Raw genomic sequence first — 27,098 nt, forward strand, 5'->3', positions numbered from 1 at the left:
TGAAAATCTGAAACAACTGAGTTCCCAGAGCCCTCTGTGGTACTTGGCCTAGGGAGGACACACTCATTCCACATACTGTTTCTGTTCTGCCCTGCAGTTCTGCATACAGGGAAGAGATGGTTTATCATCTGTCCAGTGGCCGAGCACCCAGCACCGGAGGCCCCTGAATCTTCACCCCCACTTCCACTAAGCTCCCTGCAGCCAGAAGCCAACCAAGGTATGAAGAGCCAGGGCCCTGGGTAACTCACAGGCCTCCATCTGCAGATCACTTGGCTGGTGTGTTCTGTCACCAAGACTTGGAGCAGCCTATAGGACCATATCCCTATCTTGCACTCCACCAAGTTATCCAAGTCAAGGCAGCATTCAGATTTGAGTCTGCCCTGTTACCTCCACCATGCAGGTAACACTCATGGCTGCACAGGTGTGTGCCAAAGAGCTCTGTTGCCCTTTCTCACACCATTATCTGGTGACTCCTCATCCCTCCTCTCTGTGGAGTATATACCCCTGCTTGCTCAGCTTCTCTTGGGGGGAAGACCCTGTTAGCACTGAGACTGATCTTAAATTGTCCAGCCAGACAGTGATCACTGTGCATTGATCCACACCCTTACCTGCTCACATAGATACCAGCAAGCTTGCACTTCGTGTTATCAGTTAAATCCTGATTTTATGGTCTGTTGGAAGGCTGAAAATAGACACATGAACAAATTTAAGGTTTAATTCTGTGTCATTTGGCAGGGAAAAGTTCCTAATGGTGTAACTTGGATTGACATTATGGTACATTCATGAAAAATATCTGTATGTCAATTTTAATTTTGTATCATGTGCTTCCAGTGATATTTATTATCTTTTAGAAGGTTTGTTCCCACAGGGAAAAGGTCAGGCTAATAATAAAATCCCAACAAAGCTGTAAACTGAGACAAGATGATCTCTGGCGAAGGGCCTGGGCTCAACCTGGACTGAGTAATCAGGAAGAAGCAGCATTACACATGAGAGTCCATTGTAAAATAAGAACATGTTCATGTATTACTTGTGGACTTTAATATACACACACCTAGTTACAAGAAAACCTCTTATAAAATTAAGGCTAACTTTTAGTATGATTAGGGCTTCCTCTGTGCACTGATTTCAGAAAATCATTTAGACTCAAGTTTCTTTTTCTATAAAAAAAGGAAGAATAGGTGACAGATCTGTCAATTTGGGTTAACAGTCTACTAAAGATGACCAAAAATGTTGAACAAATTATAAAAATCATCCGCATGAAGGCATTTGAAGTCTGAACATAGTGGAGAGTTATCTGGCCATGGTCCAGGGGAGGATGGAGGTAAGGGATATGAGCCAGATTGGGCTCTTTCCCACTGGGCACTTCTCCCATTTCTGTAAGAGTAGCTGAAGGGCTTTGATGCTTCAGTGGCTTCACCAGGCTTTAGAACAGGAACTTAAAGTCCAGGGCCCCAAGAGTGGTCTTGCCGAGGCATTGTATTGAAGGAAGAAGGATCAAGCAGAAGGAGACTGGCCTTCAGAGAAAGGAACCAAATCAGAGCATCTCAGCTGCTCATTATAGTGACCTTGGAGTGCTATGTGCTCAAGCAGGTGCATGAAAATTCTTTCTGCAGGATGGAATGTCATTCTAGGCCTCATGTGATTTGTATAAACAATATCTGATAACTAGGCAAAAAGTAGGGTTCTGGGTAAGATGAAGTAGTACACACACCAGTCTTTCTTCCAGCTGAAGTTTACTCTAAGTCTTAGGCAGTTGTATGACACAGCTATTATTGGGAAAATAATAGCAGTGGGAAGATTAGGAAAGCATACCAGAACTCAAAGTACTACTTTTAGTAGTGAGTTTAGCACATTTTCCTCTGGTATCCCCTGGTCTCAGTGTGGTCTGAGGACCAGAAATGAGTGCTGTGATGCACGTAGCCAGGGAGAGCTCCAGGAGAGACTCCAAAGTTCCAGCTCCCAGAGCAGGAAAGGTAACTCCTGAAGCTCCGAGAAAGGGGGAACCCTGTCTTCATTTTTTTTCTTTTCTCCTCCTTTCTCTTGCACTAGCCCCTAGGCAATTCCATAGGTCAGCAGGAGGTGACCACAGCATGCAGTAGCCAAAACTGTGAGCAAGACATGCTTCCATGTTGAGGGAGTCAGAGCTCTAGAGGACAGAACCAAAGCCCATTGCTTTTTTTCCTCTGTCTATCCTCTTGCCACCTGGTCCCACCTGGCACAGTCTTTAAACAGGGTGGTTTCTGGCTAGAGGTTCACAAAGGAGACTCTCAGGGATCCAGGAAGCACCAGGGAGAGCACAGAAGGGGAGGAGCTTGGGAAAGCAAGCTGGTACAGTTGTTTATGGACTTGTGGGCTCACCCTCAACCTGTGTGTGCACGAATCTGATCCTCATTAGCACATGAAAACTTTGAGAACTGATTTAATAGACAGATCCAGCCCCACTGTGATTCCACATTGGCCCCTAAGTGACACACACCTGTTTCAGATCAGATTAGTACTGCAAAGGCGTTGAAAACTGAACTGACATGTGACTACAGCCCACAGAAGGCAGTTTCCAACTTGTAGTCTGAACCTAACCAGGTCAGTTGCCTGCTAACACAAAATATCAACATTTATCATAGGATTAAATATGACCCAGGATTTCATGATAATCATTTAAAATGTTCAGAGTACAAACGATAATTATTTGGCAAAAGAAAAATTTTACAATTGCTGACTTGAATGGAAAAAGACAGCCAATAATGCCAATGACAAGATGATTTAGATGTTGGGTTGATCGGACAAAAATCTTGAAGCCCCTGTTATAAATATGCCTGAACAAGCAATCACAAACATTTTTGAAACAAGTGTTAAAGTAGAAAGTATCTGTAAAGAAACAAAAGGTACAAAAAAAAAAAAACAATGGAGATTTTAACACTGAAAATTAAAATGCCTGAAGTTATCCAACTGGAAAATAGGGGGAAAATATAGAAAAAAATTAACAGAATCTTAAGGAACAATAACAAAAAAAAAAAAAAAAATCTAAGATTTGCCTCATTGAAGTCCCAAAAGGAAAAGAGAAAGCATGCAGTGCTGCTAACATATTTGAAGAAATAACGCTAAAAACATACCAAATTTGGTGAAAGACATAAACCTACAGATTCAAGAAGCTAAGAAAACCCAAATAGGTTAAACCCAAAGAAATTTATATCGGGGACATATCATAATCAATTAACTGAAGACAAAAAATTGTGAAAGCATCCAGAAAAAATGATGCCTTACTTAGAGGGGAACAGTAATTACAAATGCTGTAGATTTCTCAATAGAAAGCATGGTGTAAGGAAGCAACACACATTTTTAAAAGTGTTGAAAGAACTGTTACCCGAGTTCTGCTTTTAGATTATATGTCCTTTAGCAACAAAACTGAAATAAGGCCATTCTTCAATAAGGAAAACAAAGAGAATTGATAGGCTGTACACCTGCTCTAAAAGAATTGCTGAAGATCTTCAGACAGAAAGGAAGCGATACCAGAAGGTAACTTGGAGGGCTGAAGGAAGAGCAACAGGAATGCTAAATACCTGAGTGAATAAGGCTGGGCAAGGTGGCTCATGCCTGTAATCTTAGCACTCTGGGAAACTGAAGTGGGTGGATTGCTTGAGCTCAGGAGTTCAAGACCAGCCTAAGCAAGAGTGAGACCCTATCTCTACTAAAAATAGGAACAATTGGAAGCAAGAGGTTCACTTGAGTACCAGAGTTTGAGGTTGTTGTGAGCTATAATGCCACAATACTCTAGTCAGGGCGCCAGAGTGAGATACTGTCAAAAAGAATTTTTTAAAATAAAATAAATATATATCTGAGCTAATGTAATAGACTATTCTTCTCTTGAGTTCTTTAAAATATGTCTGCAGTTGAAATTTAAAAATAATCACATCATCTGATAGGATTTTCAATGTATAAAGATTTAATATATAACATAGTTGTGATATGGGGGGCAAAGAAAGCTATATGTAACATTTTTACATTTCAAGTGATAAAGTGCTGATTCTGCGTAGACTGAAAAGTTAAGTGTGTGTTTTGGAATTTTAGAGCAAGCAACCACTAAAGTAATCGTACAATGAGATATGATCAAAAACATAAATGAAGATGAATTAAAAAGAAATTCAAATAACCCAAGAGAAAGCAAGACAGGAGAAACAAAAGTTTTAAAAGACACCTAAAAAAAAAAACTGAGGAATTATAAAAGACATTTTTAAAAGTGTCGAAAGAACAAATTAGCAAATTAAACAAACAATAGCACAAGTGAAATGGTAGACCTTGAGCTAAATATATCAATAATCAAATTAAATGTAAACACATCATTTAAGGGACACAGATAATGAGAATGGACAACAACAACTTAAGTATATGCTGTCTACTAGAGACTTCATATATAATGATACTCAAAGGTTAAAAGACAAAGTATAATAAAAGCTAGAATATGCGAACACAAATCATAAGAATGCTGGTGTGGCTATTTTAATTTCAGACAAAACAGACTTCAGAGCAAAGAAAATTACCAGAATTTAAAAAAGACGTTACATATTTATAAAAGGGTTAATTTTTCAAGTAGATATAATAGCCCTAAATGTGTAAGAACTCAACAACAGAGCTTCAAAACTAACAGAAGTGGGGCAGCGCCTGTGGCTCAAAGGAGTAGGGCACTGACCCCATATACTGGAGGTGGTGGGTTTAAACCCAGCCCCGGCCAAAAACTGCAACAAACAAACAAACAAAAAACGAACAGAAATGAAAGCAGAAAGAAATGAATCCACAACTATGGTAATAGATAAAACTAGTAGACAGAAAATCGGCAAGGATGCAAAAGATCTGAACAACACTATAAACCATCTTGACCTAATGGAGATTTATTTTTTTTTTCTGTTTCAACATTACTTGAATTCTTTTATTTATTGAAAAAAATTTATCCTCTTATTCAAGGACTAGAGCTGCAATGACACATAAAATGATACAGCCTGGGGTGCCTTTTACAAGACTAAATGCTCTTCTAGGACCAGATTCAATTAATTACATTTTTTAATTGAAACAAATGACAAATTTTATTACATGAGTTAATTTTTATGTCCAAGCACAAGGATAATGAAATATATTTTCCATGATAAATATTATATACATTAAATAACATACAGTGGTAACAATGAAGTGTAGGTTTCCTGGGAAGCAGACTCTGTGATAGAAATATACATGCAGGAAGTGTATTTATTTATTGGGCAGTGCTGTCCAGATGAGGACCAGCGAGGGTGGAAGAATGAAGCAGGACAGACAGACCAAGAAGTTGAACTCCATCAAAGTCCCGACCTAATGGAGATTTATAAAACACTTAACCCAATACACGTTTTTAAGTACTTACAGACCAAATTACCACATCTTGAGTTATAAAAGAAAACTTAACGAATTTAAAAGAATTACCATTATACCAAGTATGTTCTCTGATGTAATTAAAAATTAACACTTCTAAATAATCTATAGGTGAAATAACAAGTGAAGGAAAACTAGAAAACATTTTCAAATGAACAAGAATGAAAATACAATACATTAAAATTTGTGGTATGTAACTTAAAATTGTGTACTTAGAAATGTATAGCCCTAAATGTTTAGATGAAAAGAGAGGTGTACAGTCATTAAAACAGCTTTCCACCTTAAGAAACAGAGAGAAAGGTGGTGTCTGTGGCTCAAAGGAGTAGGGCGCTGGCCCCATTTGCCAGAGGTGCCAGGTTCAAACCCAACCCCAGCCAAAAAAAAAAAAAAAGAGAGAAAGTACAGCAGAATAAATCAAAAGCAATCAGAGTAAAGAAAATAAAGAGGAGAAATCAATGAAATTTAATACAATAATTATATTTAATACAATAATAATAGACAAAACCAATGAAACCAAAAACTATGTTTGAAAAAAAAAAAATCAAAATAATAAACTTCTAGGAATACTTACAAAGAACAAACACATACAATGACAATATCAGGAGTAGAATAGTTACACATATATCACTGTAGATAAAGGATAGAAGGTTAATACTGGGGCAGCGCCTGTGGCTCAAAGGAGTAGGGCACCGGCCCCATATACCGGAGGTGGTAGGTTCAAACCCAGCCCCGGCCAAAAACTGCAAAAAAAAAAGAAAAAAACTAATAGATTTATAAATATATGGGTAGATCTGAATGAACACTGACTATATGAAAAGATAATGCCATTTGAGGTTTAAAATATATTTGACATGCCAAAGTACATTAAAATAGGGTGCATTTCCCAAGAGGAGAGAAATGCATTTAAAGGTCTCTGTGGTTCCTGTGTTGTCTGAGTAGTTGGTCAAATTAACAATGTGTAGTTTCTAAAATACCCCCCGAGAATCATAAAATAGTAGGTAACTGCCACACATGGTAGAGGGGCAGGGTGGGGAAGGAATTATGAAAAGTAAATCAAGACAAGGAAGAGAGGAAAAGCAATATTGAACATGGAGAATACATAGCAGTCCTTAATAAGATGATAGCTTTAACCAAAATAGATCAGTAATTAAATGCAAATGAACTAAATCTCAAAAATTGTCAAAAGTGAAAAGAAAACCTGACAGAACAAACCAGTAACAAACTAAGATATAAGAATACGAAAGGTTAGAAGTAAAAAATGGAGAAAGAGCACACAAATAAATACTAACCTAAAGAAAACTAGCATAGGTATTTTTATATCAGACAAAGTAGACTTCAAAGCAAAAACATAAAGATGAAAGATTCAGCTCACTAAGAAGATACAATTTCATGTTTGCATGTGTTTAATAATATAGCCTCAAAATACATAAAACAAAAATTAACAGAACTAAAATAAAAAATAGAGAAATCTACAATCATTGTAAGAGATTTTAACTTTTGGAATAGGAAGAACACTAGAGATTTCAACCACAGAGTTAGCATCATATGGTATATGTAGAACACTGTATTCAAAAGCTGAAGAATATACAGTTTTATCTAGCACACATAGAGTATTTAAAAATTTAACTGTATTCAGATCCAAAACAAATCTGAACAAGTTTCAAAAGATCAAAATCATTCAATATGTGTTCTCTGATTAAAGTTGGAAAGTAAGCCAGGACTCAGTAACAAGAAGATACCTAGAAAATTGTCACATTTGACAGTTAAACAATGCATTTATAAATATCTCATGAAGCAAAGAAGAAATCATAATGGAAATTAATAGAACATTCTGAATGATAATATGAAAACCATACTAATTAAAATATATCACAACTTATGAGATGCAGTTAACACCATATTTGGCAGATACTTTGTAATCTTTAAACGCATGTATTAGGAGAACAGTCTAATAATCATCAAAGTATCCACTGTAAAAAGTTAGAAAAAAAAAGAGAAAATTGGAATGCAAATGAGGATAGATGAGAGCATAAATTAATGGAATATTAAACAAATATACAATAGAGGATCAACAGAGCTTAACTGTGTGGTTCTTTGAAAAGACTAATAACATTGATGAGCCCCTGGTGAGACAGACTAAAGAAGAGAAAGAGAAACATAAGTAATTGATACAGGAATAAAAAAGGACATTGCTACCACCTTACAAGTGTTAAACATAAGAATTTGAATATTTATATGGCTAATGTCCTAGAGAAAGAAAACTTACCAAACTTAAGAAGAAATTAAAAATCTGAAAAGTGTTATAAACATTACTAAGTTGAATCAGTAACTGGAAACTTCTCACACTTCACTTACCCTTCATGGTGGCAAAATCGCTAGACCAGCTTAGTGTATAGTCTTTCAGGATCAAGTGCAGGCAGAAAACAAAGAGACTATTTTCAAAAGGTTTCAGACGTCTGACTCCCATTATGCAGAATGAGGACACATATCTATCTCTGAAGCAGTCCTGTGGCCAGTGGCTGGAGTGCATACCAACTTGTGCCCAAATTACAGGCACAATCCTGAAGTTGAAGTGGAGGACAGCTGTCACCTAGAGGAAATTCAAAGTGCTGCTCCCCAGCAGGGGATGGGGGATATATGCTGCAAGATGGACTCACCCAAATGTTGAGAAAAGAGAGGTAATAATTGTTCAGAAAGGGGAAAAACAAAATTGTTGAGAGTAAATAGTGGAGAACTGCCCAAATTAAGAAAAACAGAGGATAACAGACATCTCAGAACATGACGGAAAAGAAATCAAAGATGTTAGTTTGGTCCCATTTGCCTCCCTCACACACACACAGATGTGTGAAAAAACCCTACAAAGAAAACTTCAGCCTGATGCTTTACCACAGATGTCTAAGGAAGAAATAATTCTGATCTAACCCAACTCTTCTAGAAAACAAAGAAGCTTGTTTTATGAAACTAGCATAACTTTGACACCAAAACCTGACTGAGAACATTATAAGATATGGTCAGTTCCTCCCCTCAACATGTGCAAAAATTCTAAACAAAAGTACTAGCAGATTGAATCTAGTGACGTATGAAAAGGGTATAACAGGTGACTAAATTGCATTGATTTTGGAATTCAAGGTTGGCTTAATTTGAATAAATAATGTGATTTACCACATTCACAGATTAAAGAAGCTTATGGTCCTCTCAATAGATGGAGAATTGTAGTTTTTAAAACCAATAGCAAATTTTCTTCTTCTTCTTTTTTTTTTTTTTTTGCACTTTTTGGCCAGGGCTGCATTTGAACCCACCACCTCTGGTATATGGGGCTGGCACCCTACTCCTTGAGCCACAGGTGCCATCCAGCAAATTTTCTTAATGGTAAAATATTGAATGCTTTCTCTTTGAGATAGGGAACAGGATAAGGATGCCCATTATTACCAGTCCTATTCAGTATTCTAGGTAGTTCAGTGTGGGAAAAGGAGGAAGGGAGGGTATGGGGAGGGAGGGACAGAGGAAGGAAGGTAAGACAAAGAAAGAAAGGAAAGCAATAGGATTGAAGACTCCCAAGCTCTGCCTCATACAGTTAAGTCTGGATTTCTGGGGAAAGGACCTGGCGTAATCCTGCTTTGAGCCCTCTGGCAATTCCAATCTGCAGCCAATTCAGGAGCCAGTGCTCTGACCACTTTTTGTAAATATACATGTACAAGAAGTATCATGGTGGTGACATAATAGCTTTATTTTATATTTGAAGAAAATACCATTCATCTTGAAACAAGGTTTTCTTTCCAAAGCACGTTTGCTTCTTTGAGTTGGAACCAATTTGAAGTAGGCATTCTGCTGTTACCTAATTCCAATAGTAACCACTCTGTAAATGGAAATAAATACATAATGCGTGCCCTGTAACAGACACTCAGAGTCGAATGACTGTTCTTGATCTCTCAATGTAATTCCATATTAGTGTTACATAAAAGCTCTTGTTCATTTTTAACATTACTGCTTTTTATTAAAAATTACGAACAGACCAAGATAACTGACTTTGACTCAGAAGCTCTACCTGTAAAATTATTGGTCTAAACTATAGTTCTTTCTAAGGTATACATTTGCTAAAACCTTTCCCATTTTGAAGTGAAAATTATTGTGGCATTTTGATAACAGTATAATTTTGTGTTTTTACCTTTACTTAATGGCATTTAAATACATAGTTATTGTTTTAAAAAGCGATAAGGATTGGAAAGGAAGAAATAAAACTATCGAAGTGATTATATACATTGAAATTTAAGTTTGCAGATAAATTATTAGAATTAATAAGCAAATCAGTAAAGCAGCTAGATATGCAATGTAATTATCATTCTGTATGCCAGCAAAAATAAGATGAGAATTTTTTAAAAATTCCATTTATATTAACACAAAAACATTAAACACTGAGAATCTGACCAAAATGTGAGACCTCTATACCAAAAACTAAAACACTGAGAGAAATTTAAAAAGAAATGAATAGGAAGATATATACCATGTTCATCAACTGGAAGATTCAATATTATAAATACTTTACTTCCCCCCAAATAGATCCATAGATTCGGTATGCTAGTGAGCATCACAAGGTGATTATATACTATTTGTAGAAATGCAAAGGCTGGGAAAAACTAGGATAATCTCTAGGGTAAGGATATTATTCTACTGAATATCATGACTCTTTATTTATAAACCTGCAGTCATGGAGACAGTTTGATACTAGAACAAGCATATAGAAATGAAGCAATGGAGTCAAAGAGAACCCATGTCTTTGGACATTTAGTTGACAAGAAAGGTCAGACTACCTAACAGCAAGGACTAGATGGTAAAGGAGTTGGAGCAGGACACTGCATATGGGACCAATTCTAGTTCTAACCTTGTACCATATACAGAACTCAGTAACAAGTGGCTTGTGACTCTCAATATAAAATAGTAAAGTACCTAGAAGTCATTATGCCCTCGAGGTAGAGCTAAATAAGTTCAACAAAAAATGCAAAAGGAAAAACTGGCTAAACTATTCGTTAAATATGAAAGTATTAAAATTAAGAAGCATTTTTTTCATGAAAAGACACTGCTAATTGGCCACTCAGGCAAATCACAGTGAGAGAAGATTCTGTAATACCTACGGCCAGCAAACGATTCTTATCCAGAATACATAAAGGAACTACAAATCAAAAAGAAAAGAATGACCACTAAGTAGAAAAATAGGCAGGAGAATTGGCCAGGAATATCCTAAAACCAGATACCCACATGACCTGTGAGCATAGGAGAAGGGGCTCAATTGAATTAGTCATCAGAGAAACACAAATCAAACACACAAGATACCACCTCACACCTGAAAAAAGGGGCTACCCTTGTACATAGTTGATAGGAATGTAAATTAGTACAGCCGTTATGGAACACAGTATGGAGGTTCTTCAGAAAATAAAAACAGAGGCTGGGCACAGTGGCTTACACCTATAATCCCAGCACTCTGGGAGACCAAGGCGGATGGATTGCCCTGAACTCAGGAGTTCAAGACCCACCTGAGCAAGAGCGAGACCCCATCTCTACAAATAGAAAACTAGCTGGGCCTTGTAGCAGGTGCCTACAGTCCCAGCTACTTGGGAGGCTGAGACAAGAGGATTTCTTGAACCCAGGAGCTTGAAGTTGCTGTGAACTGTGATGCCATGACACTCAACCCTCCAAGGTGCAACCGAGTGAGACTCTCAAAAAAAAAAAAGAGGGCAGTGCCTGTGGCTCAAAGGAGTAGGGTGCCAACCTCATATGCCAAGAGGTGGCGGATTCAAACGCAGCCCCGGCCAGAAACTGCAAAAAAAAAAAAAAAAAAAATTGAACTACCATATGATCCAGCAATCCACTTCCAAGGGTATATATTCTCAAAAGAATTGAAAGTAGGGTCTGGAAGAAGTATCTCCTCTCCCACATTCATTTTAGCACTATTCACAATAGCCAAGATACGGAAACAAGCCAAGTGTTATTGACAGATGAATGGATAGAGAACATGTGGAGTATTTTCCCAAAAGAATGTTATTCTGCCATAAAGAAGGAAACCCTGTCATTTTGGACAACATGGATGAACCTGGAGGACATTATGCTGAAAGAAACAAGCCAAACACAGAAATACAAATTCTTTTTATATGTGGAAACTAAAACAGTCAAACTTATGGAAGCAGAGCGTAGAATGGAAGTTGCCAGAGGCTGGGGAGAGGTGGAGATGGGGAGATGTCAGTCAGTGGGCATACAAGTACAATTATGTGAGCTGAGGATCTGCCATCTAACATGGTTCCTATATAGTTAACAATGCAGTATTGTGGGTTTAAAAGTTTATTAAGAGAGGGAGGGTATTTGGCAGGATATCACCTAATGTACACAGTGCAAGGGTACATTGCAAAACAACTAAGAATAAATTATAAATGTCATACCACAAAAATAAGTGAGATGATGGTTATGTTAATTAGTTTGATTTAAGCATTCCACATTGTATATCAAATCAGGACATTGTACCCCATAAGTGTATATAGTTATGATTTAATAAAAATTAAGTTCAAAAAAGACTGAATAGGGTGGCACCTGTGGCTCAGTGAGTAGGCCCCATATACCGAGGGTGGTGGGTTCAAACCCAGCCCCAGCCAAATTGCAACCAAAAAATAGCTGGATGTTGTGGTGGGTGCCTGTGGTCCTAGCTACTTGGGAGGCTGAGGTAAGACAATCGCCTAAGCCCAAGAGCTGGAGGTTGCTGTGAGCTGTGACGCTACAGCACTCTACGGAGGGCGACAAAGTGAAACTCTGTCTCTAAAAAAAAAAAAAAAAGACTTAATAAGCAGCAAGCTAAAAATGTAATTAAAGGTGTAAATCATTGATATAAATAATAAATGGATTTATTAGAGAATGTAATAGCCAATATAACTCTTAATCTTGAGTAAATAAATAATTTGTGAAGGACTTTTATGACTTTTAAATAAATTTATATTCAGATGGTAGATTTAGATCAATGTTTTTGGTACTTTCGGAATATAAAATAATAAAAATAGGGCCGGGCGCAGTGGCGCACGCCTGTAATCTTAGCACTGTGGGAGGCCGAGGTGAGTAGATTGCCTGAGCTTATGGATTCGAGACAAGACTGAACAAGAGCAAGACCTCATCTCTAAAAATAGCCAGGCATTGTGGCAGGCACCTGTAGTCCCAGCTTCTCAGGAGGCTGCGGCAAGAGAATAACTTGAGCCCAAGAGTTTGAGGTTGCTGTGAGCTGTGACACCACGATACCTTACCTAGGGTGACAAAGTAAGATTCTGTCTTTAAAAAAAAAAAAAGATGATTATTGCATCATCATTACATTATTCTTGAAATTTGGAAAATAAAAACTAAAAAGTTTATTAAGAGGGTAGATCTTGGCTGAACAAGGTGGCTCATGGCTGTATTCCTTGCACTCTGGAAAGTTGGAGCGGGTGGATTGCCTGAGCTCAGGAGTTTGAGACCAGCCTGAACAAGAATGAGACCCTGTCTCTACTAAAATTAAAAAAAACTAGATGGGCATTGTGGCGGGTACTTGTAGTCTCAACTACTTGGGAGGCTGAGGCAAGAGGATCCCTTGAGCCAAGAGTTTGAGGTTGCTGTGAGCTATGAAGCCACAGCACCTCAATCCAGGGCAACAGAGTGAGACTGTCACAAAAAAAAAAAAAAAAAAAAGAGGGTAGAATCTCATGTTTAGTGTTCTTACCACACCTGAAAAAATTAACAAAACACAATGAGACCCTGTTATACACCCCCAGGATGACTTAGGGAGGGTAGGAAGCCGTAGGAAACTGCCTGTGGGAGGGGAAATTGGCTCCCATTTCAGGCAGCAGCTTAGCATCACCTACTGAAGGCGAAAGGTGCTTTCTGACCAGCAGCTGCACCCTGGTCATGCACCTGTGCTTCAATGTCGGGCACGTGCCCTGGCAGCCGTCCAGCATGCACCAACATAGAATGGGTCCATGTGTGGCGGTGCAGTTCCACAGACACACTGCAGTACAGATGCTTCTCACACACAGTGGTGAGAGAGAGGGGCAGGTAGCAAAGAATAGAATACCATTCCATCAATAGAATGTGCAAAACTCAACTGTGGTGTTTGGAGAGACATGGAAAGCCATAAGGAAAAATAATGGAGGAAATAAATGTCAGGATGATTTAACTTTGTTGGGCTGTGACCAGGAGGGGTAAGGTGAGTCTTGGGGGCACCAAGTATCCTCGTAATTTCCACATCTCCACCTTTCCTTTTTTTAATAAACAGTTTTCATTTTTGTTTTGTACATTTTGTTTGTGTTTTTTTAAGAGGATAAAAGGTTTGTTTGTTTTTTAAAGTAAGGAAAAAGGGTTCCAAGGCCAAGTAAGTTTGGGAAGTGCCGCATCCTGTGTCCTCCTCTCAGATGTCTGCGGCACCCATGAGCATCTGTCTTTGAGCTCCCAGACAAGATGCTATTGGACTTTGTTTCACTGCTTGGGTTCCTGGCTTCTTCCCCAGGATCATTTACCAGCCCTGGAAGCTCATGCTTCTGAGTGTACCAAAGACTGGAGGGCTAACTGATGGAAGGTTCCAGGCTCCTGGGCATAGGGTTATACACAGTTCATTACTTAAACACCTTACTTTTTAAAAAGTTAATTTTGAAAAGTTTTGTTTAATGGGCCAGTGAAGGATAGATAAGAGCTATGTTTGCTCTTATGGAGCTCACCTTGAGGGTGAGTGTATGGACCGATGATGACTGACAGCAGGCTGTACCTGATGATCACACCCTATGTAGAGAGGGAAGGGAGGTGCTGCTTTTTCAGCCAGAGGGCACACTGTTGGCACAAGTCCCTGCAGGTGAGAAGTCAGTAGCTCAGAGATCTGTGGAAGCAGCAGCCAGTGCCCAGCCTGAGCTGTGGGCAGACAGGGGTCTGGAACGTCCGGGAAACAAGAGAAGACCAGGATGCTGGGGCCATGGCCAGGTCATACAAAGGAAGAGCCAGGTAAATAGGACCTTTGTATGCTGGTACAAAGATGTTTTCCCCATTTCTTCTAGATCCAGCACCCTATAAAGACCAGCTGCCCCTGAAAGAGCAACCTGGCCCTCCAGCTGGTCAGCAGTTCCTGAGCCAGGCGGGTCCCAGCAACCCTCCCAGTGGGACACCCGCCCCTTTGGTACCATCTTCCCCTCCTGTGACTACTCTACCCCAAGATGCATCTGCACCAGCCACCAGCAGCAGGCCAGATTCAGCATCAGGGACTGCCATCCAGGCAGGGGGTCCACAGACCCATCAGGGGCTCACCAGTGAGCTCAAGACCGCCCAGCCAGTAGTAGAGACTCATGATGCCCGGCTTGCTGCACAGCCCCTTGTGGTGGGCTCAGGACCTTGTGCCCTACCTCTGGAGCCTTCCTGCTGTGCCATGGGTCTGGGGGAGTCTGCCTCAGTCAGGGAGGCCAGTACCCTGGGGGAGCCCTTGCTGGCTCCTGCCCCTGAGCCCAGTCCTCCTGGCGGGGTCCCCCTCCCTGCTGTAGTGGGGGCTGTCAGCCTGGCTGCCTCCCAGCTCCCAAGCCCACCCTTGGGGCCTGCTGTACCCCCACAGCCACCTTCAGCCCTGGAGTCTGATGGGGAGGGGCCACCCCCCAGGGTGGGCTTTGTGGACAGCACCATCAAGAGCCTGGATGAGAAGCTGCGGACCCTGCTCTACCAGGAGCACGTGCCCACCTCCTCAGCCTCAGCTGGGACCCCTGTGGAAGTGGGCGACAGAGACTTTACTCTAGAGCCCCTGAGAGGGGACCGACCCTGCACAGAGGTCTGTGGGGGAGACCTGGCCCTGCCCCCGGTGCCTGGCGACATGGACCCAGGGCATGCCCAGCTGCCCCGGCCCTTGGTGAGTCAGGGGCGGAGGCCAGCTCTGGGGGTGGGCAGGCATCCCAGCTATGCAGAGCTGCCCTCACCCACAGCCCATCCTGTTTTGGGTGACCCACCCGCCTGTGCCTGACTCATCCACACATGTCTTGCCATAAGTGACCCCTTTTTACAGTGTTGAGTGCATGGAGGGGCCACCCAGTGGCAGCTTCAGAGAAGGAGGGGAAATGGATTTGCAGATTTAGCTGCTGAAATGTTGACAATAAGTCTCATAGCTCTTTCCTTTTTGTTTCTTCCTCTAGTTGGAAAAGTCAGAACTGGCCCATACTCGAAGCGGTGTGACAGAGCAGGCCACATCTTCACTGATGACAGGTGACTAAGCCCATGATGGCTTCCCAACCCTGTACTCTCAAGTTGCCACCAGAACCTTCTGCATCTGAATTTCTACCCTTTGTCTTTTAAGGGGTAAATGCATCCCTTAGAGATCCTTTTATCCCTTAGAGATCCTTTTATCTTAGAGATCCTTACAGTATCTAGGGTGAAGCTTAATTAAAATTCACTGAGTTCTAGAAAAAAATATATGCTCATACTCCGAAGAGAGAAAGTCCTTTCTGTGGAAATAGATAAGCCCCACTGGTGGATGCTAGGATGGTGTAGGGACCGTGTCTCTGCCCCGGGCTCTACCACAGCTGAATGTCTAAACACATTCAGCTGAACTTTCCCCAGCTCCTGTGTGTGTTTGGCAGTGTTACAAGATACCCACAAAATACCTAGTGTTATTTTGGCCAGAGCAGAGTGGTGGGGCTGGGGAGATGCTTCAGCTCCTGGGAAGCTGCCGAGGCCAGGGCTGTCCCTGGAGACCTGGTGCAGGGATGTCTCCCCATGGCTCCTGGCTTTGCGCATCTCCATGGAAAGTCTTGTTTCATTACCTGAGTGCTGAGTCTCCTTCCTCAGGAAGGAACTGACTTTCTGAGGAGTGAGGTTCCTTCTCAGTCTGGAACTTCCTGGATGCTCCAAGTGGGCTTTCTAACAGAAACCTCAGTGTACATGAGCAGCAGGTAGGACCCTGCAGTTCAGGCCACACTTATTTCTATGCTTTAAGATAGGGGGATCTTAAGCTGGTGCTGGGGTCGGAAGCTGTGCACATGAAGAAGAACTGTGGTATTCAGTGTGGAGAAGATGAGGGATGGGCAGAAGTAGTAGTGTCTACAAAAGGATAAACACAAGAGGTCATTTCTGAGCAAGTGTGCCTGGCCACATGCTAGGCTGCCCTTGTCATTCCATTCAACCCTGATCTCATGCTGTGAGATGTATCCCACAGGCCCCTTTTGCAGATGAGGAAACAGCTGCGGTAACTTGCAGGCGATGAAACGTGCACTCCAAGTCCATGCTCTTCCCAGAGTGCAGAATTTATGGGGGAAGCTTTAAAGAGACAGATTCTAGAAAAAGGTAAACTTTTCTAGCAGTCAGAGCTTCTTAGAAATAAAGAAAGTGTAGTTGGCTCAGCTCCTGTAGCTCAACGGCTAGGGCGCCGGCCACATACACCACAGCTGGCGGGTTTGAACCCAGCCAGGGCCTGCCAAACAACAATGACAACTACAACCAAAAAATAGCCAGGCATTGTGGCAGGTGCCTGTAGTCCCAGCTACTTGGGAGGCTGAGGCAAGAGAATCTCTGAAGGCCAAGAGTTTGAGGTTGCTGTGAGCTAGGACGCCATGGCACTCTACCGAGGGCAACATAATGAGACTGTCTCAAAAAAAAAAAAAATAAAAAGTGTAGTTGGTAGTGATCCCCCCATCCCTGAAAGTATGCGAAGAAAGATCAGATGCTCCCCACTGCAGGGATATAAGGAGAGGAGTTAGTCATTGCCCATGGGGTAGGGCTGTATGACAGAGACTGGACTAAGTCTCCGCAGGAATATGATTTTGGACTAACATTCCCTTGCAAGTTTCCACATGGGGTATGCGAAGGAGATGTGTGTGTGTGTGTACATGTAGAGTGGCCCCCCTTCCTCCCTGGAGGCTCCGTCAGCTCTTGCGGCCTACTTCTGTAGCCCATAGGTGTGGCTCATGCCCTGTATACCGAGTTTCTTTTGCCATGCAGGGGTCTCAGCTCTAGTGGAAACCCCCTCACCAACTTGCTCAGTTTCTCTCATTGGCTCTTCATGGCACCGTCTCTGTAGACAGAGAGCACAGAGACAGCTGTAGGTGCAGTGGACATTCCCTATTCACTGTGTGAATAGGCCTGGTCCAGACACGTTGATCTGCTGTGTGAGACCCTTTGATGTTGGAAGACAGTGGGGCAAGGCTGGGTACTGGCTTTCAGATACCCAGAGGGCCTGGTTGCTCCTGGGTGCCTGAGGCTGACACCTCTCCCCTCGTCTGGGGCTTGTAGGGTGTCTTCCAGGAAGTGACATGCACCAAATGCCACAGAGCTAGGACATTCCAGCGTTTTTTCAGTTTCCATAACTGTCATGAGCACACACAAGTGGCTCCTCCAAGTGCCAGCTCCATGAGATTTGGTTTGGGTTACTTGGCAGGTGCCACCCCTCTCTTCCTCCTCCAGCTCAGTAACATTTCCAATGCTCCTACAGCAGAGTCATCTCCCAGCAACACGCTAGGCTTTGACAGAGATGGAGGGCAGGTGGCCTCAGACTCCTCCATGGTGCCCAATGTTCCCCAGGTAAGGTCAACTTCTTTGACAAACTCCCTGGCCGATGGTGAGGTTGGCTCTCTGTTGGTGTTCTCATGGAATCTCTTCAATTTCTGCTTGTTTCCCAAAGGATGCGGGTCCTGCACCTACACAGCTCACAGCCAGAGACAGCAGGGTCCCCGGAGAAAGCACCACAGAGCTCCTTCAGATTGGCATGGGGATGCTCACAGAGGGTGATCAGGCCAGCCACCCCCAGACGTATGGCACTCGGGCCTCAGGGTCCCCTTGGAAGCGGCCAGGGCAGCAAGACAGCAGTTCGCCAGCCAAGACTGTGGGCCGCTTCTCAGTGGTCAGCACTCAGGACGAGTGGACGCTGGCCTCCCCCCACAGTCTGAGGTACTCCGCCCCACCTGATGTCTACCTGGATGAGATGCCCTCCAGCCCCGACGTGAAGCTGGCAGTGCGGCGGGTGCAGACCGCCTCCTCCATTGAGGTCTGTGTGGGCGAGCCTGTGTCCAGTGACTCTGGGGACGAGTGCCCTCTGGGGCGGCCCCCAGTACAGAAGCAGGTATCCCTGCCCAGTGGTGGGGGCGTAGCCAGCGACCTGGTGAAGAAGGCCACTGCCTTCCTGCACAGGCCCTCGCAGACTGGCTCTCTGGGCTCAGAGACGCCCAGCAGGGCAGGCGTGAAGGTCCCCACCATCAGTGTGACCTCCTTCCACTCCCAGTCATCCTACATCAGCAGCGACAATGACTCGGAGTTCGAGGATGCTGACATAAAGAAGGAGCTGCAGAGTCTTCGGGAGAAGTAGGTCCTAGGGTTGGGGGGCCTACCTGGTTAGTCAGGCTGCCTTAGGGCATCCCCTCTGTAGTGTGCAGGAAGCCTGCAGGATAGGGCTGAAGTCCTGGCTGAGCAGCCACTTGGAGTGGCTAGGCAGGCCCAGGACAGAGACAAGGCCAACCCATGGCTTTGGGTGTAGTGTTCCCCACTCAGTGCATACTTCAGGCTGTGTGTGCCCCACTCCACTATCTGCCTGGCTTCTCTGGGGGCCATGCCTCCCTTCCCATTTCTTCCTGCTGCTGACTCCTTCCTTCTGCTGCCCTCAGGGGCACATCTCAGGGCATTAGTGAGTCATGTGCTTCCTCTGTCTATCTCTCACTTCCTACCTCTCTACCTCTCTCCTCTGTCTCTGTCTTCTCATTTCTTTTTCTATTCTTTCCCCCTCTCTCTCTCTCCTCCTCTCTCTATGTTTCTCCCTCTCTCTCTTCCTCCTCTCTCTGTCTCTCCCTCTCTTCTTGTTTCTCTCTCTCTCCCCTTTCTTACTCTGTTCTTTCCCTTCCTCTTTCTCACTCTGTCTGTCTTTCTTAACAGCAAATATTTATTTTGTCGCCACTGTGGTCAGGGGGTTACTTACTGCAAGGCACCTGCCACCTGAGATGTCCTTCAGGGTGGGAGGTAGAGCCCAGCAGTGTAGTTATAAGGTGTGGCTGACACAGGATTCACCAGCAACTTAAAAGCAGATAGAGAGCTGAGTGCTGCTTGAAATTGCAGACCTGTGTAGGAGCCGCTGTGCACACCTCCTTTCTCTCCTGTGGTCCTCTCTGTGTGGCCTGTGCCCTGCAGAGGAAAGTATCTTCCCAGGCTGGGTGAGGTCAGAGCTGCCCGTTGAGGAAGTACTGAGTGTCCCTGGTCTGTGAAGAGCTGAGGAAGGCTGACCTAGAGCCAACCAGGAGAGGCAGGAGGGCAGGGCTGGGTGGACCTGCTGAGGCACCAAGGAAGGTAGCCCCTGCTAGCCTCATGGCCCAGCACAGCCTTCATGGAGGCGAGGGGTGGATGGGTCCCAACGTGGGCACAATCTGGAACCTCTCAGGACAGAAGGGCAGGGGATGCTGGACACAGTCTCTCAGTGGGAATGTCACCCTGGGGAGCCAGTGGTCAGCAGGCACAAAGGGGAGCTGAGATGTGGCCAGGCCACAGCCTGCTGCCAGCCACTGAGGGGAGCCTTGCAGAAGTGTCAAGAGGAGTCTGCACGTGAGAATACTAGGGAGAAGGTGCTGTAGGCTCTAAGGAGAGCCTATATCCTGGCTGTGACAGGTGGAGCTTGGAGGTGGGGCAGAGCCTAGAAATGGCAGGAGTGGGCGGGGCCTAGAGAAGGGGGGCAGGGCCTAGTAAGGGGGGCAGAGGAAGGAGAAGATACCCAGAAGCTCCCCAAAGGACAAAAGAAGTGGTTCAGGAAACTAGGAGAAGGGAAATAGACACTGAGATTAACAGAGTCCCTAGTGGAAAGAGGTGGACTGTTCAGAAGGAAATGAAGATTTTGAACCTCAACTAGGAATTGAGGGGTCTTGGTGGCATCTGATAGAAAGTAACCAGTGGTTCCCGAACCTTGCTTGCATCAACACCACCTGGACACCTCGTTAGACAGCAGGTGCCTGGGATCTACTGTGGGGTTTCCCATGTGAGCATTGGGGTTGCTTAGCACTTCAAGAGCCCTGTGCTTGGTCCAGCCTATGCATTCAGATGGCTGGGGCCCCTGGGCTCTACAGGAAGCAGCCAGTGAGAAGGTTGGGGAAGCCCAGCTTGGAAATCCCATTGCAGTCAGGGGGGTGGGGCAGTGGGTGGGGGGACCTCAGGCCTTGCGGGAGGGAGGGATCAGGCCTGGTAGGGGGGTTGGTGGTGGAGGGCTCAGGCCTGCAGCAGGGGGTGGGGGTGGGGGTGGGGTTGGGGGGACTCAGGCCTCAGAGAGGCCTGACATCTTTCTGTTTAAGATGTTGCCTCTGTCTATGCAGCAACCCTCCCAGGCATTCAGCACTCTCTCTTGAGACAATACTCCTTTCAAAAGATGATCTGGTACAGATAATCCTTTCTGTTTCTCACTGGTGTTTGTATGGAGAAAAGTCATTTGGGGTTTTATTTTTAATAGATAAAGAAAGTAATTTTTTTAAAAAGCAAATTTGGCAGGTATTGAAGATACAGGAAGTAAAATCAGAATTTGCTTCCTCATTTCCAACTGTGGAAACCACCTATTTTCCTAACTGTAAGAGGAGATGGTCCTGCAGTGACAGGGAGGCCCTGCAGCCCCCTAGCTGGGCCGCTAGAGCTCCTTGGGAGGCTGGCGTCAGGCCTTGTGGAAACTCAGTGTACCAAGATGTAGGAGGGAGGGCAGCAGCTGGGGACTCTGCCAGCAAGTTGCCAGGGAGGCCCAGCATGAAGCCACAGCTTCCTTAGTTGGCCTAGAAACTGCCATTAGCTGCACCCAATGATCTCCCTTATCTTATCTGCATGATAATAGGTAACCTTCCACACTAGACCCAGCTGGTTTGTATGGAACTGGGAGCCCCTGGCCAGAAATAAGTGTCTCCATGGTGTGCTCATGAAGGGTTGGACTCTCACCTGAGCTCTCATACCCTTTGTTGCCTTGAAGAAGTAACACACATTATCCTGGTAAACTGAGGCAATCTCTCAGTTCCAGGACCAGCTAATTTTCTCTTCACCTGCGTTAATGTTCAGGCGGGCTTTTACTGCAAGTATAAATGTGAGTCATCAACCTTAAAACAAATTATGGATACTTGAAAATGTGACGGTCTTTAGGCTTATCCTTGTCTTGTCCTTGGCATGTTAACACTTGAGGCCCCTAATGTGGTATCCTCCTTGTTTAAGTATAAACAGTTGCCATTTAAAGCCCTAATGTGGCCCTTGCAAGTGACCTGGGTCAGGATGCACACCATGATTGGTGGTGGTGGAAATAACTGAAGAAGCTCACCTGCCCTCCCTCCTCTTTCCCCATCCTCCAGGCACTTGAAGGAGATCTCAGAGCTTCAGAGCCAGCAGAAGCAGGAGATCGAGGCTCTATACCGCCGGCTGGGCAAGCCGCTGCCCCCCAATGTGGGTTTCTTCCACACAGCTCCCCCCACTGGCCGCCGGAGAAAAACCAGCAAGAGCAAGTTGAAGGCTGGGAAGCTGCTGAACCCCCTGGTGCGGCAGCTCAAGGTCGTGGCCTCCAGCACAGGTCTGCCTCAGGGTGGGGACTGCACCAGGGGGATGGGAGAGGGGCCCAAGGATACCCAAGTGAGCCTAGGAGGTTGACTCAGTGCAGATGTGACACTCCCTGACCTGCAAGGCCACTTGGGTTTTCTCCTTTCACAGGAATGGGAAAGTTGCTGCAGGCCGATGTGCAGAGAGGCAAGGCCTGTCTGTGCATGAGCAGGGCTGCCTGGAGCCAGGCTTCAGCCCTGATTGAGCAGCAGGTGTGCCAGAGAAGGTCGAGGTGGTGCTCCCCTACCTGCTCCTCCATGCAGGGCACTGTCTCAGAAGGATTTGACCCCTTTTCTCAGGCACTTATGAGAGGAGCAGCTGTTCTTTGTGGGTAGGGGAGAATGGTGAAAATCTCTTGGTTTTGTTAAAGATGACATCTGGTCACTGTGGTGGCATTAGCCTAACTCCAGGCAGCCAGGAGTCCACACCCATGCCTGTCCGGGCTTCCTGAGGCCTCCGGAGTGGCACTGCCACATACATGCTGCCTGAGAGCCCTGGTGCTCTGAAGTGGACACCCTGTAGCCCAAATCTCCAAGTATGCCATGTCGGAAGCTTCCATGAGCTACCCACAAGAAAATGCCCTTCAGGACACACATCCAAAAATTGCAGAAATTTTGTGAATTCAGTGTCAGTTCCCAAAGCTAAGAGGAGACTAATTTAGGTGAGATGTGCACAGGCCACAATGGACCCAAGTGTGCAGCTTTCGTCACCGTGTGTGAACTATACAAGTCCAGCATAGTGCTGGGGACCAGTGGAGACTGGGCGCTTTCTTTGATCTTCCCCAACATTCCCATATGGGAGATCCAGCCACATGCCCATTGTCTGTAGGAGACTTGGCTTCCCCAAGGTCACCCAGCAACCAGCAGGCAGAACAGACTCAGCCCGCATGGCCCCTGCCTGGCGGCGCCTCATCGTGCCTGTCGCCTCTTCTCCCCCCCGCCCAGGTCACTTGGCTGACTCCAGCAAAGGCCCTCCTGCTAAGGACCCTGCCCAGGCCAGTGCGGGGCCCGCTGCAGCCAGCACCGGCCCAAGCGGGAAGGCCGTGCAGACTCAGCAGCCCTGCTCCGTCCGGGCCTCCCTGTCTTCGGACATCTGCTCCGGCTTAGCCAGTGACGGAGGCGGAGCGCGTGGCCAAGGTGATTCCCAGCTTGCCTGTCTCCGAGCATGTGCTAGCCACATAGGGCCTCAGTGGTGTCCCCAGGAGCACGCTTGTATTATGTAGAGGGGGCACGAGCTGTGGCAAAGGCTGCCAAGTGGCTTCCTAAAAAAGGAAAAGAAAAAGATGTAGTCTTTGGTTGAAAAGAATGGAAGTGTCCCAATACCACCAAGTCCTGCTGTAAGCAGCTCAGAGGGAGGTGATGCTTTGCTAGAGCGGACCTCGGGGAAGTGGCCAGGACTAGGGAGGGGAGGGGACCTGGCGTCTGGCTGTGTGCTCCGTGGTGCCCGTTCCTAGGCACTGGCTGCCTGCCCCCCAACCCTGCTCCCTGCAGTGGAGTCAGATGGTGCTAAACACCAGGTCCTTCCCAAGTCTGGAGGGACAGCTAGGGGACAAGGGCACAGCTTTCAAGCTGGGAGTTGGCCTTTAGGAGGAAATGCTTTCTCGTCAACGCTGTTGTGGATAGCAGCAGCTTCTTGATAAGGTGCTCTCCTGTCCTCACCATCTCTGTCCTGAGAAATCATGGTGACCCTGAAGGCGCCCTGCCCCGCCCCCCCTCCTCCCGGCCGCTTCTGTTCCGCTCCTACGCTCCACCTTCCCATTACATGGTCAGTGGCTTTGGTGCTCTGGGCTGGGCTAGATGGAGCCGTGGATGTTAAGTGACGAGGCTGGTGTGGCTGTTGATGTGGAGGAGGAATCGCAGCAACCTGTACTTGATGAGTGTCTCTTTGTTTTCTTCCCTTTATATTCATTTGCAGGCTGGACGGTTTACCACCCAACGTCTGAGAGAGTGACCTATAAGTCTAGTAGCAAACCTCGTGCTCGATTCCTCAGTGGACCCGTATCTGTGTCCATCTGTCTGTATTTGTTCTTTTGTATTTTATCACCTCCTGGCCCTTGGTTTCTCCCCGCCCCATGCTCTCCCTGTCTTCATTACCTTTCATACATTTCATAGGATGCCTCCCCACCACACTGAAATCACCTATTTAATATCAAAAGTGGAACCCTGCGAGCCAGTCCCTCGGAGCGGCGGCCGCCCCCTCCTGGCCCCACACCACGTGTGCATGCTCTTGGCTCATGCCTGGGCACCAAAAGCATGTACAGCGGGGTGCCTTGCTTCCACCTCAGGCACCTCCACCCAGATGTATCGAGGGCCCTCTGCATTTTTTTGTCACCTCATTTATTTAATTTTTTTTTATGTTGGATTTAGTTTTTTTCCGTTGCAATTGTGCCAAGTATACATGTCCACTATCCCCAGTTCCAGCGACAACAAAAAGACAACCCCAACCTTCTCCAGACGCATGGTGTGTGTCACACATGTCTGGACTGTGAAGACACGCATGTAGCCAGCCCACATGGTTCTAACGGTCACTGGAGGGTGTGGCTTCTGTACCAGGGCCTAAACCCAATGCCCAGCACTGCACATACCCCGCCCTCTCCCTGCATGTGGAAATGCTGAGATTAACGTCCTCCTGCTCAGGCCCCACCACAAGGGGAGGTTTGGTCCCCTTTCTCGTCTCTCTGCCTTCTCTTACCCAAAAGATGGGACTGACAGCCTCCCCCTACAGCTCCTGTTTGGAGTCTGCCTCCTTCCTGGCTGTCCCTTCCTCCTCGTCCATCAGCTGCAACACTTTAGTTGGTGTATTTTCCTGTGACCTCATGTGACTGCAGGGATGAAGTCAGTGACACAGTTCCTTGAATCCCCACTAAACCAAAACTCAGTTCCAGTCTTGTCCAGATACCCTGGAACAGGCTCTTAGTGCCTGGGGTTTCTATTTCCTGGGAAGGCATACCAGCTTGGGGCCCCCCAAAATTGTGCTGTTTGTTTTTTTAACCCTCAGAATGATTGGCAAATGAATCAAAAGCTGTGGAGCTTTTAAGTTTTTGTCTTTTTGATAGGAAAATTAAGATTTTTAAGAATTAAGCTTTTAAACAATTGGATTGGATATGCTGGTTTGGGGCACTTGACTTTTTGCTTGTATAATAAAGATACATTGTGCTTGTTGGGCGCCAGAGGCCATGTCCACGGGAGGCGTCCATTGCCATCAGCCCACCCCCATCAGAGGTCCACGTGGGTCACCATTCTCCAGGCAGGCAGGTTGAGGACACAAGGGCCACGTAGAAATGCCAGGCACTTCCCTGGGGCTGCTTGGTCATTTAGCTGGGTGCTTTGTCCTGCCGCGGTGCTGTCCGGCTGGTTGGTTCTACAGTCTGGTGTCTGGTTAGCTGCCCAGTTGAGTCTGGGGAGAGATCGGAAGGGCCTTGTGTGGGGCTCAAACCTTTTGCAGCAACCTTGTCCTCCCCTGCTCGCCTGACACCTCACTTGCTGCTCCTCTTCTGGTTCATGCCTGTGTGGTTCGTGTTGGGATTATCTCCAGGGTGAGGGTACCTGGGAGTTTGGCGTAGGTGGGTTGGTTTCTAGGTGTGCTGCCAGGCTTTGTTTCCACCTCAGTGCTCTGTTCCATGGTTTTGCTTGTTCTCACAGCTCAGCCTGTCAGGCAAGCCTTAGCTGATTCCTGGTCCTTTCGGGTCATATTGTACCCTCCATGTGCTCTGAAGTTGCTGGTCAGGGAGACCCCAGGTGGTCTCCTGCCCTGGGTGCCTTTCAAGGCCTGTCGGAGTCAGTTCTGGGGCTCTGAGCTCCCCCTACTGCTCCATAGGACATGGCTGGGACTGCCTTCCAGTCCCGCCCTGTGTGCCCCTGGCCCTGGCCTGTGTGCTCCTGGCCTGTGGCCAGTAGAGATCGGGCTTCTCTTTGAGCTACCCCTTTGTTTATAACATTCGCTGGCTCCTGGCTAAACTCACAGGGGAGCCCTGAAGAGAAGGGGGAACTTTTGGCCCCTCATTTCTGGAAGAAATTAGAAAGCTCCATGCAAACAAAATGGGGATTAAATTTTGAAGTACAGACAGATGGCTGCCTCCATCAAGGTCAGAGACGATGAAACAGCTCCAAGCAAGCTGGATTGTGGCCAGGTCAGAGGGTGTGCTAGGGGTGCCCAGGTGGCCTGGCCAGGGAGAGCAGCAGGCAGTTCTGGAGGCTGGGAGTCGACCCTGTGTGGGGGGATAGGGAGTAGGCTAAGGTCAGGAGCATCAGGTGGGCAGGCACCTGGTAGATCCCCCATGAGTTGGGCCCTTGGCATAGACTCTATGTCCAGCCTACAGGACCCCTCCTTGTGACTGGCACATGCTGGGGAGACCTCAAGTGCCCCTGTGCATTCTGAAGGATGGTGATCTTGAGCCAAGGCAGGAGGGGTCTAGTTACCGACCCTGAGATGGCACCCTGGTGATTCTGTTGATCAGAAGCTATTGTCCTTTTGACCTGACTGGGCAGGTGCTGACTCCCTTCCAGGCCTTTCTCTGTGCCCATAGGAACCATGGGTCTCGTGTTGTATTTTCTTTGGGTGATTTGTTAGCTATAGCACACTTGGCTCAGGGACCCTCAGGTGCCACTGTGGGGCCCTCCTGACCCTCCCCCACCCTGAAATGTTTTTGTCCCTCCCTGGCATGGGGAGAGTGAGTGCTCAGCAGGGCTCTTTGTGGTAGGTATGGAGGAGGTCCAGGGGCAGAGAGCACCCAGGGAGTAGGGTTGCTGCCCCTCATGTGCTCACCAGGCTCCAGCCTCTACATCCTGGGCAGCCCATGTGGTCAGGCTTGGGTGGTCAGTGCAGTTTACCTCTGCAGGCTGTCCAAGGGGCAAGCCCATGTACTTTGGGCCCTGTGGGTCCTGGTGTCTATAGCACAGGGTGACATGAAAACATGGTTGCTCCATATATAGATACCCAAAGGGGGGTTTGGCCTTGGATGCCTGTTTTTTTCCTGTGCCAGAAAAGGGAGCCAATGGCAACTATGGGGTGAGGCCAGCCCCCCTGAGGTTGTGAGGATGGTGAGCCTAAGTCCCTGGCCCAACCTACGAGGGAAGGTGTGCCTCCCTGGATTGCACCATGGTGAGGCCATTGCTCCTGCTGTGTTGTGGGGACTGCATTACTATGTGAACACTGTAATGTAG

The 27,098-nt window shown here is 46.0% G+C and overlaps 1 protein-coding gene across 10 annotated transcripts in view; it reads left to right on the forward strand.

Annotated features, from left to right (window-relative positions):
• The window catches only part of WNK2 (WNK lysine deficient protein kinase 2), a 124,873-nt gene that overhangs the window by 79,072 nt on the left and 18,703 nt on the right, over window positions 1–27,098 (forward strand). For 5 of the 10 annotated variants that reach the window (XM_053577930.1, XM_053577948.1, XM_053577984.1 and 2 more), the window contains 8 exons: window positions 98–217; window positions 14,439–15,271; window positions 15,552–15,621; window positions 17,843–17,931; window positions 18,032–18,708; window positions 21,696–21,910; window positions 22,881–23,072; window positions 23,851–23,949. In XM_053577930.1, the coding sequence (XP_053433905.1) occupies window positions 98–217; window positions 14,439–15,271; window positions 15,552–15,621; window positions 17,843–17,931; window positions 18,032–18,708; window positions 21,696–21,910; window positions 22,881–23,072; window positions 23,851–23,949 (2,295 nt within the window). The remainder of the gene's footprint in view (window positions 1–97; window positions 218–14,438; window positions 15,272–15,551; window positions 15,622–17,842; window positions 17,932–18,031; window positions 18,709–21,695; window positions 21,911–22,880; window positions 23,073–23,850; window positions 23,950–27,098) is intronic. The other 5 variants (XM_053577958.1, XM_053577969.1, XM_053577979.1 and 2 more) reach the window with 3 other exon arrangements.

Source organism: Nycticebus coucang, chromosome 2 (assembly GCF_027406575.1).
Source record: "Nycticebus coucang isolate mNycCou1 chromosome 2, mNycCou1.pri, whole genome shotgun sequence".
NCBI lineage: Eukaryota > Metazoa > Chordata > Mammalia > Primates > Lorisidae > Nycticebus > Nycticebus coucang.